Raw genomic sequence first — 17,853 nt, forward strand, 5'->3', positions numbered from 1 at the left:
AACACAAGTTACCTCTACTGTGTAGTGATGCCTTTGTTTTATGTTTACTTTGTACTGACCCGTTCTTTGGCTTAATATCCTGTATTTTATCTTCCCAACTGTCACAACAAACGGTACTTAACTTTATCTCATAGATGCAGTCATGAAAACCAACCTTCACAAAAGACGGTGTGATGGATTATATCTGGTAACTGCCACGTTACAGGAGACGGGAGATAAACAGATTCGAGTTAGTATGTTAAAGGGAGATAACACCTTGCAGAAACAAGATTTTGTAAAATCTGCGTACATATCTGTCTGTGGCTCATCTGTAATTTGTGTTAACAAAGAAAGGAGACAAATTATACTTTAAAGTTTCTCAAGTAGAAGTGGTAACTACGCTGCATTCACCTAGTGACTTACATATTATTTTATTGTTAAACGTTAAACCGTCTTCTTAAGTGAACAAAAACTAATGTGTGATAGACAGCTTCAGTGTTTTATATGGGAGTTTTGTAGATTGTTTAGGGCTTAGTATTTGATTGTCAAAAGTAATGGGTATAGGTAAATGGAAAGGTAAAGATAGTTATCACATAGACATAACAATAACTGACAAGCTCAGAATTTATGGAATAACCTATACCAGCGATCCCACAAAAGACGACCAGGAAACTTGGGCCACACTGAAAACAAAATAAATCAAAATCTGGAAAAACACCAATACTGCAATGCAACCATTTTTGCCAGAGCTGCAATAGTAAACAGATATATCATTCCAAAAATAATTTTCATAGCGACGAACTCTACAATAACCAACTCATTTTAAAAAAAAAAACACATTAGAGAGTTCATTTTCAAAAACACGATTCGAAATATTAGCCACATAGTTTTAATACAAAACAAATTAAATGGAGGTATATGGCTACACGATATTCATACTAAAATAAACACCTTCTGATTAAAACGTCTGGATATAATAAGGATAGAACCACATTATCATCCATTAGGACAATACTACATAGGGTTAAACATAAAGAGCATTTTAAAATTAAATTGGAACAAAAAGTGGTGTAAGAGGGATGATTCTGAACAAAGTAAGGCACAATATTTTATGGCTAGTGATGGGGATGGGGAATTGAATGACTTACAGTTTGCTCTAATGACTTCTGCCGATGGAATTGAGACAATTAAAATTAATGATCCAAATTGTGTTTGGGCTGACATATTTAGAGCGAATTTTCCTGATGCTAGTGATTGATTTTTAAAGAAAAATAACTGAGGTAATTGTCAAAGAAACGACTCTCTAAGATAAGATATGTATATATCTATATATATATATATATATATATATATATATATATATATATATATATATATATATATATATATATATATATATATATATATATATAGATAGATAGATATATAGATATATATATATATATATATGTTGATGAGCCATGTTGATGGTACTGTGAGGGGGTTTGTTTTATTAATATAAGTGGGTTGAGGAAGCTTTGACATAACAATTCCAGAGATATTATACTTATGATAATGATAAGTAATGATAATATGATACGTTCTTTTGATGTGGCATGATGATTACACTGATATGATACATTCGTTTGATGTGGCATCACACTAATGTTATGAACTAATGATTTCTTTAATTACTTTGATGGGTTTTGATTGCTTTGATATAGTATGTTTTGATGTGATTATGTTGATACTTCTCTAGGTTGATGAGAATCTTAATTTGACCTGATCCATGATGTGGAAATACTATGTTTTACTATGATAATACACTGAATTGATTTTATTCTAGGTTGAGAGAAGTCTTTATGCAATGTTGATTTGCCTATATCATGTGTTGATAAGACTTTATCCTAATGTTGTATTACAGGAGCTGTGGGATCCAGTGCCATGTTGATTAAGCTAGTTATATTATATGTAAAGATGGGAACAACCACAGATGTCCACTAAATGGTGGCACTGGGGGCTCTGTTCGCCATTGCAAGTTGTGTTGGTTTATAACTAATGTGGTGTTTGATTGTTTTATTATAGCAACTTATGGGAAGAAATGGACTATGTTAATGTGACAACCTAGATAGATTTCTGAATGTGATGATGGAGAATAAACTAAGTATCAGTTGGACAGAGATTCCAAGAGAAACTATTAGTTGAATGTCAGTGATTAAAATAAAGTTGTGCGGGAGTAAAATTACAAGATGTAATGTATTAATTAATTAGGACTGGGAAATAGAATGAATTTCCATGTATATAGTACCTAGCTGATATTGTTAGTTTAAAAATATGTCTGACTTTGTGAAAGTGTTAGAAGCTAATGGGATTAGCTTCAATGGGAGGGGGGTAATGTTATGATGAATGTTTTAGATCGATATTAGCGAGAGTGCAGGTTGGTGCGAAGAGGATATTGAACACATTGGAATGATGACACAGCTTGAAAGATAGTGACGTATTAGGGTAGAAACTTGGTTGCTTGGTGTATGTGTGTGAGTTAGTCTTATCTTGATCGTCGGTGAGAAAGGACGTATGCTGACTGGTATGATTCAAGTTGGGATATAGATTCGTGAGATATAAATGTAGACACTAGAATAAAGAATAGGAAGAAGGAGTTATTGAGTTCGTCTTATCTATGAATGCCATCTAGTCGTCTGAATGTGAAATAGCCTCATGGTTGCTTAAGGTTGTAACCTCTCTACATGGTGGTGCAGCTTAATTAAATGGTATTGAATCGAATCAAGTGACTCAAACCACTCACTCGGCGTAACATTTTTTTGTTACGCCGAGTGGCAACTGTTTCTACCGCTGCTCCGCCAAATGTTTTATTTATAATAGAGTTACATGACTAAAAACCGTACATGTCTACGAAACGTATCTGTCAGTTAGAAGTGCCTGCAAGTTTACACGGGCGTTTCGATCTAGACAGACTGACAGAGGAAGTAAGTTAAATAAAAGCTTGTAAAAATAGGACCTATTCGCGTAAAGGGTATCTAATTTTACATTGGTTAGTCTGTGCCAATATAGCTAAAATTGTAGTAGAATGGCTACCATGCGGGTGGTACGGGATCGAGACACACCACGACAAAGGTATTATTTTTTTGTTTCAATTTTTTTTTCTTAAACGTGAATGATGAAGTTGGCTATCGGGACCTCGCGGGACACAGGGCAGGTGAAGTAGAGTTCACCTGGGTTTTTTTTGTCCTCAGCATATGAATGGACAATGTGGTCGGAGACATGCTCGGCCAGAATCGGCCGATAATTTTATAGGATTACTACAAGTTTGACTATTTCTTTTGGAGATTAAATTGCAGCAATAAAAACTGCTTTAAGTATAGTTTTAGAATTAATGGTCTTACTGTTGCAAAAATTAATAAACTGACTTTTAATTTAATGTACAACTTGTTTATAAAATGTGTAGTATATAAACTTGTCAGCAAATGTACACCCAATTAATTAACAATCTTAATGTTTACCTTGAATTGTAACTTCTCAAATTTGGTTCATGCATTTGCCATGGTTTTATATAATCCTCTTGTAAAGAAACAATTAAATCAGAATAACTTTTTATTTCTTGTATTATACTTTCAGTTTAATCTGATTTTGCATCTCTATAGTTTTTTCGTGTAAGTTGTTTTCATATTCTTTCATATCTAAAGACAGTTTCTCTAGTGTTTTGTTTGACTTGGTTTCTTTTTCTTTTAAACTTTCATTTTCTTTGCTCAGATTCTTTACTTTTTTATCATGCTCGTTCATTTGTTTTCTAATGATTTAAAATTATATTTTTCTTTTTTAGCAAGTTGTTCAATGTTGTCTCTCCATTGTTTTATTTCTGATATGTCATTTGTAGACTTGTCATTGGCGTCTTGTATAGAAGCTATGGCTGTCTCTATCTGCTCAAGTCGACTGACGTCTTGTAGAGAAGATATGGCTGTCTCTATCTGCTCAAGTCGACTGACGTCTTGTAGAGAAGATATGGCTGTCTCTGTCTGCTCAAATCGACTGACGTCTTGTAGAGAAGATATGGCTGTCTCTATCTGCTCAAGTCGACTGACGTCTTGTAGAGAAGATATGGCTGTCTCTATCTGCTCAAGTCGACTGACGTCTTGTAGAGAAGATATGGCTGTCTCTATCTGCTCAAGTCGACTGACGTCTTGTAGAGAAGATATGGCTGTCTCTATCTGCTCAAGTCGACTGACGTCTTGTAGAGAAGATATGGTTGTCTCTATCTGCTCCAGTCGACTGACGTCTTGTAGAGAAGATATGGCTGTCTCTATCTGCTGAAGTCGACTCAATATTTCTATAGTAATACATGATAAACAAATTAAATTATTCTACGTATTAATTGTGTTTAGTAAATCATACATACTTTATTTGTTAAAGAAGCTAAGACATATTTGTTTACATCTTAAGAATTAGTTGTTTTAGTTTCTAAATATTCCATACCCGCTGTTGATTGAACGTGTTTAGCGACTTGGTGTTTTGTTTCACTATGGTCACGTTTTTCTGCTTCTGTAGTCGGTGGTTTAGACTGAGATAATGATGGCTTATATCCCTCGACATCTACGTTTTCTTTGTTTTCATCTTGGTGATGTAAATGAACAAAATAATGTTTTATTACAGAACGTGATAATGGGATATGTATTGCGTAATATTTGTGTCTATTTCTTTCACGTTTCATATATTACTTTTGTTCGGTGTATGATATATTTCTTACGTTTGTTTATGTTCTTTCCTTAGGTTAGTAGTAGATAGATTTAATATAGATTCACAACTCTTACATTTATTATAATTATACAGCCTTGTAAAATAAATTATGATTTTGTAATGAAACGTGTAAATCGTTTAATTTTAACTTATATAGAACTGTCCTTTAACTACTTTTGATCTTAATTTATGAATCAATAACATCGCGTTTTCGCAATGTGCCGATTACGCGCTAAAGGCACATATCAATAGCACTGGTCATTTCATCTGAGCGATGTATGCTAAGTTATTTCCGTTTGAACGACGCGCATTGTGAATTTCTCATACTTGTGGATTTCGGCTACTTTTATCAACCGTACCTAGTAAAGTTGAGGTAAGTTGCTACTACAAGAAATATTTTTAGTTGATTAATTATTTCTTATTGTATATACACAATAAAAATTACATGTGAGTTTTACTTTGGAAAATATTAGCAAATTACGGTTTGTCGCGATTTCGCGACATCCGGCATTATTGCATAAAATAGAGCTTTTTTGTAAAAACTGGTGTTACTAAAAAAGGGTTGATCCCAATGTACAAATGACGATTTATCTTATCCAATGTGAATTTCAACATATTTGGATTGCATATATGCAATATATATACTATCTAGTGGTGTTTATTTTGGTGGGAATTTAGAGGGAATTTGGAAAATTTGGTGGGAATTTCGAAAATTTGGCATATACGCATAATCATTTGTTGATTCCAGTTGTTTGAGTCATTTTAATTTTTTATAAAAAGGAACTACTACATTCCTAATTGAGATTTTTTACTTGTAGGAACAAAAAATTAAGCCATCATTTTTTTTATTGTGGACTCCAAACTAGAGCACCGCCATTTAAAAGTGATGACAGCTGTCTTAGTGACAGTGACAGTGAAGATAACAGACCTAAACCAGGCAACTACTCAACTGATGACAGCAGTGGTGATGAGAGTACGCATGTCATAAATAGTGATGATGATTCTGACAGCAATAATGATGCACTAAACAGCAATCATGGTTTAGCCTACACAAATCGTTGTGTAGCATCCACCAATCATGGGGCATCTATCACCACTCATTGTGCAACTGCCATCGATATTTGTGCAACCGCCATCGATCACGCGCAACAACCAGCACCAGTGCTACACGTGCAATTGTTCAACATGCTGCTAAAGCAAGGGGGGTGGGGAAACGGCAGACCTTGCAATGGAAGACTGTACGGCAACAAAACTCTGAAAAAAAAGTGTTCCAGCATGGCTAGGTGCACTTCCAAATGCTGATGGTATCAAACATCCAGTTCAGTATTTCAGAGACTTTTTCGATGCTGACCTTTTGGACATTATCGTTGTAAAAAGTAATCTGTATTGCAATCAACTAGACCCCCAACACGTCACTAAAAAATAGATCACTCCAATTCATTGGGATAGCAATATATATGAGCATCATACACATGCCTAGATCAAGAATGTACTGGTCTAGTGAATGTCGTGTGGCACAAGTTACCGATGTGATGTCACGAGACAGAGGTGAGCAAATTAAAAAATATATTCATTTCAATGACGACAACAACTTGGCTGCAAACTATAACGCTAACAATGATAAATTGTTCAAAATCAGGCCGATAGTTGATGCCCTTCTACCAAAATTTCAACAACTCCCACAAGCTCAGATGCTTTCCATTGATGAGCAAATGGTGCCGTTCAAAGGGAGATCAAGCTGGTTCTCTTCAGTTAATCTTTTTGTAAGTTTTGGGAACGATGCAGCATAATCGCGTGTTCAGCACAGACTTAGAAATGAGAAAGAAAGGAAGGGGTACACACGAGGAGAAAACTGTTGTTGTAGAAGATGTAGAAATCAGGGCAGTAAAATGTTTTGACAAGAGACGTGTAAACATTGCAAGTACCTTTGCCAGTGCACAACCAACTTCAATTATTGAAAGATGGGACAGAAATTGAAAAGAAATGTTGTCATTGAATACCCCAACATATATCAAGCTGAAATACACGTTTATGGATGCCCTTGATGCACTCATTGCTTACTACAGAATACACATACAATCTGAAAAGTACTACCACAGATTTTTTTTCCATTTTGTTGATATGGCCATTGTAAACAGTTCGCTATTATATCGAGGGGACTGTGATTCATTGGGTATTGTTGTGCAAAAACAAAATATTTGCTTTCTTTCAGATCTGCATTTGCGCATGCCCTTTGCATGCCAGGCAAAGACATGTCAAAAAGAAAAGGGGGAGGCCATCATTTGACCTTGAAAGGGAATTTGAAAAAAAGAAACACAGAGGACCAGCAAAGCCTATTCCTCTTTAGGAGGTTCGTTCTGATAACATGAGTCACTGGCCAGTAGTTGATTCTGCAAGGCAACGATACAAACTCCCAAACTAAAGAGGTCAAACAGTCAGAAAATGTGCAAAGTGCAATGTAAACTTGTGTTTGAGCAAATATAAAAACTGTTTTCTTGAATTTCACAAGTGATTATTCATCGACATGTATGTCCATTTGTTGCTTGTATTATTTTCTATTGTTTTTGTAATCATTTGATTGAGTAGTATATGTCAATAAAAAATCCACATATTATTTTGTTTTTTTTTTCATCAAAAGGTCCATTTGTGCCTGATGTCGCGTTTTCGAGACATACCCAAAACTACATCGAAAACATGCACAATCTTCAAATCAACTATTTCACATAAATTCAGTAACCATTTGATATATAAACACGGCAAAAAAATTCTAAATATATTCAGGCATAAAGGGGTTAATAATCAATTGCTAGATTCATAACATTCATGACAGGTTCCAGAACTTGTATCTGCTCTTCCAAATATTTATTGTGCCGTGTAACAAGTTCAACTTGAATTCTGGGTCGCATCTAACAAAATAATTCAAAAATTATGATCGATATATTGACTAATTATCTTGATTAACACGACAATTGTAAAACAATGCAAAAACTAAAACCGTTTAGAAAACGTTTATAGTTTAAGTCTAAGTAGATTTAATTTTATAGCATTATTATTCACAAAACAGCTTCATTTTGTCAAAGGCTTTCTTGCTGATTAAATATCTGTTTAAACGTATTATTCTATCATACGTATTTCTTTGATAATCATTGTTAACTTACTACATAAAATTAAATTTCACTCTTTACTAAATAAATGTAAGCAAGTATGCCTATTTAGTAAAATTTAAAAAAAAAAGAATATAATGGGAATACCCGATGTTATAAAAATACTTTTGTTAAAGTAAAAAAGATGGCGTCAAGAGACGACACGTACTTGAGATAAATTTAATTTATCAAAAAATCACATCTATTTATCTGTAGCACTTAGAATGTCATAATTATCTCAAACGAAGTATTAATCTATATTTTTTTAACTGAAACAAATATATTATATACGAGCCGACCCGCTGCGTATCATACGCCGCTATTTAGTTTTTTTTTCTACTTTTCAGTAATTTATAATGTGTGAATTCGACAGTACCAATGCTGCCATTGAAAATATTTGCTTAAAAACACTACCCCCCCCCCCCCCCCCATGTGAAAGCAGCTTCCTCTTAGTTACCTCCTCTAAGTTTAAAATCGTTTCAAACTAAATTATCTGCCCCTAATAGCCGTCACCAAACCCGTCTCTGTTAATTTAAAATGTAAACAGAGTGAACACCGCTCACCAGATCATGTGGGGGTGGGGTGGGGGTGGTAGTGATAGTGATAGAGAGAAAGAGAGGGGACTGCAAAGGCGCGATTGCAGCTTGTTTTCTAACTGATCCCAGAAGAGAATTAATTATATAGATATTCGTCTCATATTTAATTTAAGACAAGTAGTTTAAATAAAATGTGCTGCTTATTCTAAATAGTTTTCATGTTTCTTGTTGCCGTTACTGTGTATAGATAAATTTGATTTTATGTAGATGATATTTTTACACTTACTTTATAACTTTTGGAATATGTTTAGCTTGCAATAAAATCGGTCTTAAATTGAAAGTTCAAAAAAGGGAAATCCTAATATTGCCTAATACGCTGACGTCACTTTACAATTGACAGAACTGTTGTTTCTCTACTTTGTTAACACATTTGTTTAGGCAACATTTGTTTTGGTGCACAGAACATCTCCTGCTATATAGATCTTAGTCGTCAAATGGTTATTAAACTTATTCGGATTGGAATTTGTGTTGGGTAGAAAATAAAGTCCAGGAAAATGTCAGACATAAAATCTATTGTAAGGCTGGCATTTTATGCTAATGCTATCGTCAGATCAATATTGTTTTAATAAATGGTTGAGAAATGTGTTAAAATATGCTATAATTATTCAAGATTAATCAAGATTATTGTATATCTATGCTTGCTTTGAAATATATTTTGATCATAGTGAATATTTAACCTGTAATCTGACAGTAGGGACTATATGTGTCATTTAGATCTTAGTGATATATGTCTTGCTGTACTCTGTGTTGTTTATATCTATTTACTAGTCAAACGATATACAATTATAATTACGACAATTAGGGGTTCTGTTCTAAGATTGTATAACCTAAAAGATGATGTTAATGGTGGTGCCGAGAAATTGCTGGTAAGTTCAAAAATACCCTTACCACAATATGCAATTTCTGATGGGACAACCAATTTTTCCGATTACAATACGGAAACTCAAATGTATGTGTATTTATAATCAGCTAAACAATGTCACTCTAAGGTGGGTAGAAGGTACTGTTTGTAGTAGTGTAGCAGTGTACATTTTAGACTCTGTCAAGTACACCAAAAAATCAAATAACGCAACTAATTTAAGTCTACAAAATGAACAAAGAAATCACATAACATATTTTAGTTCTAAATAACGCAAACGACAGTGTTGGTACTGTTTTATCTGAGATAAAGTATTAAAAATGATGTGTTTAAATATTTAATTTCTAGTGCTTGGATGCATGTCGAATGCTGATTGGCTCAAGGTGACTGCTTACGTGCTTGTTATCAATGTTAAGTGTAAAAGTAAGTTCACTTTATAGAACTGTAGAATAAAAGGGTTATAGTTTGATTGCATAGGGATATTTGTTGAACGTGAACTCTTTATACCTTTTGGTACCTATATGAATCGTCTTATTAGACTCTACGGTAGTGCTATATTGACGCACCTGCGAGTAATTAGTATCGTTTGTGGATTTTCCCTTAATTACTGTGCTTTTCCTTTTAACAATCGCTTCATGAAATGATGTTGTTTTCGTTTTGATTTAGATTATAATATAAATAATTTCAAAGTAAACCTTAACTGCTTTTGGCTTGAAGGTTTTGGCTTTGAAGGTTTTTCTGAGGAGTACAAACTACTTAATCACTTCAAAGCAAATTACGACTAAACTTAATTTTTTTTTTAATTGTGAATGCTAAAATAAAGAAATTATAACAAGATTGAAATTAATTATGATGGATTTAATGTTATTCCGAATTTTTAAAAATGCACAACAATATTTTTGTAACCTGAGTTTTATAATCTTTTATTTAATTTTTCGAGGGATTAGGGCACATCGTTTTAACTCAGTTTTGACAAACGTGTAATGCAACGACTATGTTGTCGCACATTCATATAGCGTAATTTGGACTATCTATTATCACCTTATTTTGATCTTGAATTAATTAGTTAAAAGTAATTAAGTTTATCGAATTAATAAAAAGGGAGATAACAACACAGCTTTGGCAACCGATTCTAGCGCTTGAGGTTAACTATCTGTTCTGTTCCCCTCATTCTAAAAAATAAATTCTTTAGTGTATTTAAAGTGCCGTTTACTAGTTACTGCCCCTGTAACAAAACCACATGAGGCAATATTTAAGTCTATATGTAAAGACTTGTAGCAGAGTATTTTATTATACAATTATCTAGGGTCGCTCAGGAGCTTTTCGTTTTTTTTTATCCCACCCGCTTCCCGTTGCTATGTATAGCTGTCATTAAGGTAAATCTGTCAATAACGAATCGCAAGCTATGAGAGGTTTTAATGCAAACGTTTGTAGTTGTAGGCACTATGCATTGTTTACATTATGAAGAACTAACAAATACTGTAGGTCTTAGTAGTGCCGCTCGTGAGCGTTTCAACCCCAGCTTTCTTTTCTCCACCATCCCCACCCCTAATCACAATACTTAGTAGTCAATCGTAACATTTCATGACGTATGTGTGTCTTAGATGCAATGTCCACTGACAATTGTTAGCCTGGCCAATTTTGTCTTTAGTTATTTTAACTTACATGTATGAAGTATTTCAGTGTAATGCTGTATGTGCATTGGCATTTTACTTTGTTTTAATAAGAAACTAATTTTTCTACAGGCCAAAATAGTGCGTGCATTTAATGGTTACTGAGGCTGATCTGGTTACTTTCGGTTAAATTATTGTTATGAACGTGGTTCAGCAGAACAAATATTTTGTAATATCATTTCTTCTGTTGACAATAATAAGCTTTTAATTTTGAAGTGAAAATAAGAAAATAAATCAAACGTGCTTATTTCAATAAAAGCAATGGTCGGCCCCCTAAATGATGCGATTTGGCGCCCTGGTCTTTCCGTGAGCGCTATGGTGACTAAGTTCGGTCTAAACAGTGAGATAGACAATGGATAGGATGGAGCGTTACAAGCGCTCAATAAATTAACTCAGGCGTGTGCTCTGGCGCCCTGGTAGGGTGCGATTAGGCTGCAAACAAAAATGTCTGTTTCGGCCCCCAAAGACTCACATGGGCCGCAAAGGCCATGTAATACGTTTTATTTTAATAATAAGAAAAATTAACCAATGTTAGATTATCAACTGGGATGTTTCTTTTTGCCCGTAAAAAAATCCAGTTTCGCCACTTTGCGAATGATGCAATTAGCATCTATTTTTAGATAATCAAATCAGAAATTGAGATCGAGCATCTAAGAATAGACCATTAGTAACGCTAACATATTGTACCAGTCACACTGATGTTTAAAACACGTCAAATAATTTGTTCACGTGTTAAATAACAAATTCTGTTCATTTGTGTCACTTTAGTGAATGACGCAATCTGCATAATTGTTACCAGGATTCAATTTGGCACGATGGCGCCTGTTAGTTTTAAGGAGCCACGGGTCGTACGCCACGTCTATGCGGTAGTGTAATCGAAAGGGGGGCTCCTGACAGTGCCCATCTACTTCTCTGACACATGGGCGGTCACCGAAGTGTATTCTTTCATATTATTTCGGTAAGTGATTAATGTACACTCAAGGTTTTCATGCGGTAGTGTAGGTAAACAAGCGCAGGTATTGCTTACATTTAAATAACTCACTTATAGAAAACAAGGTCACGCGTCTAAGAATATAGGATTGGTAACGTGATTTTCTTACAGTTTCTAATACTGTTGACTCTCTACAAGCTCCCTAATAAAAGTCAATAGTATTATCTAATCAATAGTAATATAACTTTTACTTCGGCGCCCCACGTTTTTGATCGCTTATAGTAGAGTGATCGCTTGCATTATTGTGATGTATAGCATTTATTTTCTATTTTTTAGTTCAATCAGAAAACGTGGGTTTTTAAAAACTTTTTTAATGATTATTATTTTCTACTTTTTAGTCTTTGTCTGTTTGCATTAAAATCTTGCTATCGATTTTATCTTTTCACTTTCTTTTGAGTAAACGAAGACAACTCGTAAAAAACACGTTGTGTGAATACGTTACTGACTAGAACACATAGATTTGAACCCGTGTCGAGTGGGATAGCAATCGTGTGCCCAACCACTCGACCATATCGTCTCCCCCATACTGGCCACCAGTTGTTACGGTTGTTTGTACACAAGCACCGCGTGAACACTACTCAGTAAGCAAAGAGGGAGAGTACCGAACTTTGTTTTCATCAAATTACAGTTACTGGGTTATGTCCCTTTTCCCCCCACGTTTTTACTACAATTATATAGCACCCTAAAATGCTCAATAAAATGTTTCCATGGATCAATTTAGTAATAATAACAATTGAATATTCTAATGTCATCCAAAACAAAGCTTCCCTGAAAATTTCAGCGCGCTAGCTAACTGGGAAGTGCCAGAAATTTCGATCGCAAGATTTGATTGGAAAGACAGAGACGAAAGCAAGTTAAAGAAAACGTGGGAAAATGGTTGAACTTCCTTGAATTTTTCGCTATTAGAGTCACTATGTTTTAACCAATGTCTGCAACACGGCGAGTAATTGTATTTGCATACAAAGCTACATTTTCAAATAGCTTCGAATTTTCTGTGCAAAGCTCCTCAGCCACCTCCATCAAACATTTATTCAGTGGACAAAAAGATCGTCGCGGGCCGGATAAAATGACCTCGCGGGCCGCACACGGCCCGCGGGCCATAGTTTGGAGACCTCTGGATTAGATCAGTCGGTTGGATTAGGGACAGGTAATAATTAGATCAATCGGTTGGGTTAGGATTTAGTTGATTAAATACCTGTTTTCCATTTTAAAAACGGCTACATTCGAGTACCTTTTTATATTTTACACCTTTTTTTATGGAGACATTTTCTTTACGGAAACAAGATATTTCAAGTTAACATTTACATCTGTTCGCCACCAATGTCAATAAAGACAAATAGATGATGTGAAATCAAGTCTAAGTCCACATGTTTACAATCATTGAAGTAGTTCTGTCTTCTTTAGTGTATGTTACCCGTGTGTCTTTTTTAGCCTAGCTGCAAATGTAAATCATTTTTGTCTTTTTTATTTATCATGGATCTTAAACTATTATTGAAATTATTAGTATTCACTTATATAATTTAATTTTAATTTTAAAATTTAATGCTACACCAAACACAATCATTATACAACACAATGTCTAAGGGGGCTATGAAGTGACACATCCACGTCATTGTCCCCGTGTTTAGGTCCATTTTCCAGATTAGGCTCGTATCTTGCACTGGGAATCCAGAAAAAATATCAGGATAAACCAAATTTTAGCCGGCCATAGAGCGCATAGCATAATTACAAGTAATACTAAGTGATGTTGAAAGACACACACTCTAACTTACCAACGAATAAAGCCGCTGTGTGAAGGGAATTTCAAAGATTTTAACTTCAAAATGACTAACACAACTTTCCTCTTACATTACTTGAGCTTTAATAGTGCTTAGAGCCAGCGTTGTCTTCCAACACGTGTGTGAGCTAAAGCAAATCGTGTGTGTTTGAGCTAAACCAAATATTGTGTGTGTGAGCTAAACCAAATCTTGTGTGTTTGAGCTAAACCAAATCTTGTGTGTGTGAGCTAAACCAAATATTGTGTGAGTGAGCTAAACCAAATATTGTGTGTGTGAGCTAAAACAAATCTTGTATGTGTGAGCTAAACCAAATCGTGTGTGTGTGAGCTAAACCAAATCTTGTGTGTGTGAGCTAAACCAAATCTTGTGTGTGTGAGCTAAACCAAATCTTGTGTGAGTGAACTAAACCAAATCTTGTATGCACGCAAGCGGTGACACACATATGTTGTTATACTGTAAGCAATGATTAGGTGCAGTATTCTAGACGGAGATATAAGCAATGTTTGTACTTTGTATACATGAGTAGTATATTAGGTCTCTTTTGGAGCGAAGGCGCAGGCGCAGGCGGATGCGCAAAGGATATATAGCAAAAAACTCGGATGCGCAGGCGCAGCCTGGCGCAATGAGATATAGTAAAATACTCGGGATGGGGATGCGCAGGCGCAGCCTGCCGCAACCTGGCGCAATAAGATATAGTAAAATACTCCGGATGGGGATGCGGATGGGGATGGGGATGGGGGTGCGGATGGGGACGGGGAGGATGCGCAGGGATGCGGATGGGAAGTAGGTCAGTAAGTCAGTAGGTCACCGCCGGTGACCTTGTGACGTAATCACCGCAGGTGACCTAGTTACGTAATTTTAATGAGTTTTTTTATTAGTTTTAATGAGTTTTTTTTTAATTTTAATTAATTTTTGACCTAGCTACGTAATTTTAAATATGTTTTTTAATTAGTTTTAATGAGTTTTTAAAATTTTAATAATTTTTTTATTAACGAGTTACGTAATTTGATTATTTGTTTGTATTTTGTATGTTTATTTTTAATTAGTTTAATTTTTTAAATTTTAATTTTTAATTAGTTTTGTATTTTTTATTAACTAGTTACGTAATTGGATTTTAATTTTTTAAATTTTTAATTTTTTTTTTTTTTTTTTTTTTTTTTTTTAATTTTTAAATTTTGTAATTTTTATTTTTATTAACTAGTTACGTTATTTGATTATTTGTTTGATTTCAAATTGTTTAATTTGATTGCTTACTTGTTGTTTATTTGTTTGAAATTCATTTTATGTAGTTTGATTTTAATTTTGTTTTTTACTTTAATTACGTAATTAGTTTGATTTTTAAAATTTAAATTTGATTTTAATTTTTTAAATTTTTTAATTTTTATATTTTATTTGTTTATTTGTTTATTTGTTTGAAATTCATTTTAATTAGTTTGATTTTAATTACTTTGTTCAATTTATTTATTTGATATATTTCTTTTCTTTGTTGTATGGCGTTGTTTAAAATAATCTACTAACGCTAACAAAAATTGAACATTCTTTCTCTCGACTACAAACATCCATTACCAACACCTGTTACTTATCGATCCGCCCGTTTTTGACAGCTCAGTTTGATTAATGGCGGGTTCACCGAAGCGACCACACCAGGGGGTCTGGCTAATGCTTCCCGGCGCTGCGTGTTTTTGAATGGGAATGTATTGATCGACCCGTGTCGAATGCGTGTATCCATTAACCATCAGGCGACAGCTGTGCATCAGTTGTGCAACAGCTGGTACCACACTTTCCACTAACACTTAAACGTACAGTGTCATGGGTTTTTGATCGAGTAAAGAAATAATATTGATCGACCCGTGTCGAACCCGTGTGTTGTATGTAGTTGGTATATCCATGTTTTGTTGTTGGTTGGTGTAGAGTTTATACGAGGGTCGGTGAAGATTTCACCGGGGCAGGTTACAAACTAGGACCATCCATGTTTTGGGGTTGGTTGGGTTAGAGTTTATACTAGAGTCGGTGAAGTTTTCACCGAGGTTGGTTTTGAACTCGGACCATGCATGTTTAGGAATTGCTAGGTGTAGAGTTTATACTAGGGTGGTATGGTTTTGGTTTCACCATGGCTTGGTTCAAAGTTGTTACATGCATGCTTTGGAGTTGGTAGGTTTCAAACTAGGACCGTGTATGCTTTGGAATTGAAAGGGGCCGCGTCTATACTAGAGTCGGTGAAGTTTTCATCGAGGCAGGTTACAAAGTTGGGACATGCATGTTTATGAATTGCTGGGAGCAGAGTTCATATTAGGGTCGGGGGAGTTTTGGTTTTACCGAGGCAAGTTTTAAAGTTGATACAGGCATGTTTTGGAAGTGTTAGGGGCCGAGTCTATACTAGAGTGGGAAGGATTTCGTTTTCACCGAGGCGTGTTTCAAAGTTGTTACATATATGTTTAGGAATTGTTAGGGGCAGAGTTCATACTAGGGTCGGGGGAGTTTTGTTAACACCGAGGCATGTTGGTACATACATGTTCTTGGAATTGTTGTGGGTAGAATGTATACGAGGGTCGGTGAGGTAGGGCCGGGGGAGTTTTGTTAACACCGAGGCATGTTGGTACATACATGTTCTTGGAATTGTTGTGGGTAGAATGTATACGAGGGTCGGTGAGGTAGGGCCGGGGGAGTTTTGTTAACACCGAGGCATGTTGGTACATACATATTCTTGGAATTGTTGTGGGTAGAATGTATACTAGGGTCGGTGAGGTTTTCACCTAGGTAGGTTTCAAAGTTGTTACATGTATGTTTTGGAGTTGGATGAGGGCCGTGTTCATACTAGGGTCGGTGAAGTTTTCAACAAGACAGGTTTCAAATTCGGTCCATCCATGTTTTAGAGTTGGTTGGTGGATGGTTTATACTAGAGTCGGTGAAGTTTTAAACGATGTAATATTATTTTTGTCTTTACAAGTTCGCTTTGTGATTGTGTTTGTGTGTGTGTGTGTGTGTGTTTGAGTGTGAGTCTGTGTGAGTTCATACTAGCGTCAGGGGAGTTTTGTTTTCAACAAGACAGGTTTCAAATTCAGTCCATTCATGTCTTGGAGTTGGATGAGGGCCGTGTTCATACTAGGGTCGGTCAAGTTTTCCTGATGCAATATTATTTTTGTCTTTACAAGTTCGTTTTGTGATTGTGTGTGTGTGTGTGTGTGTGTGTGTGTGTGTGAGAGAGAGAGAGAGAGAGAGAGAGAGAGAGAGAGCTTTTTGGTTTGACTGAAAAAAGTTTGGTTTGCGGTGTATAACAGACACCGATGTTTTGACCGCGTAGGACTTCAAAGTTGGATGGGAAAGTTGTCACACCTTTTAATAAGCTATTACAATAAATCACAAAAGATCATTTAAATGTATATAAAAATTTTATTTACTTAAAACAACTCCTGTGAGTGTGTGTGTGTCTGTGTGTGTGTGTGACTGTGCAGCCCGTACAAAAGGACAGTCTGGATAATGGCGTCGATGTTCTTCTTCTACCACATCACCCGTTTCCCATCCCTTCAACGTATTCAAACAGAAAACACACTTGACAAGGTCGCCAGGTCCAATGAAGATAAAACCATTTTTAGCCAAACTGATAGGGTCCACAGGGTAGACGTCGGACCAACACCCTGAAAATGTTTGCAACCTTTCCTCCTCATCATGGAACCTGAAGTCACTGTCCCTGTCGGAAGCTGGGTTGGGTGGTGGTGGTGTCTCATCAAGGGGTTCAATAAAGGTTCCGCCTATAGGTCGCTGTACAAACACTCTCTCATACCCTAGATTCATCTCCCCTTGATCAGTCTCATGAAAGGTATTGATCATCTGTACAGGATACAATCTCACTTCCTCGGGTCCAATATCAAGACCCGTTTCCGTTTGATCCGACATTCCCGTGCTCTCACTGGAATCCCATCCACAGCACTGAAGACAAAAACATTCACCGGACATGGTATAGGGTTCTTATACTGCGGTGTTTATAGTATTCCCTGAATACCACGCCTGGGTGGGCTACCGATCAATGCCGTAAAGAGCTGTTTCCAACTCGGATCCATCGTTTTAAATGGTTCATTTTGATTCCAGTCATACATCTTATACAGGAT

At 35.5% G+C, this 17,853-nt stretch overlaps 2 protein-coding genes across 2 annotated transcripts in view; both read right to left on the reverse strand.

The window, feature by feature from the left end:
* Positions 1-17,853, reverse strand: part of LOC131946098 (leucine zipper protein 1) — a 74,428-nt gene that overhangs the window by 20,637 nt on the left and 35,938 nt on the right. The window lies entirely within an intron of this gene.
* Positions 7,500-17,701, reverse strand: LOC131946097 (E3 ubiquitin-protein ligase XIAP-like). Its single transcript, XM_059306738.1, has 2 exons — positions 17,207-17,701; positions 7,500-7,613 (listed from the first exon to the last, which is right to left on the reverse strand). The coding sequence occupies exons 1-2, from the start codon at positions 17,699-17,701 to the stop codon at positions 7,500-7,502; spliced, it is 609 nt and encodes a 202-aa protein (XP_059162721.1).

This window comes from Physella acuta, unplaced genomic scaffold (genome assembly GCF_028476545.2).
Source record: "Physella acuta isolate Inbredline_101_S28 unplaced genomic scaffold, ASM2847654v3 ptg000544l, whole genome shotgun sequence".
Lineage (NCBI taxonomy): Eukaryota > Metazoa > Mollusca > Gastropoda > Physidae > Physella > Physella acuta.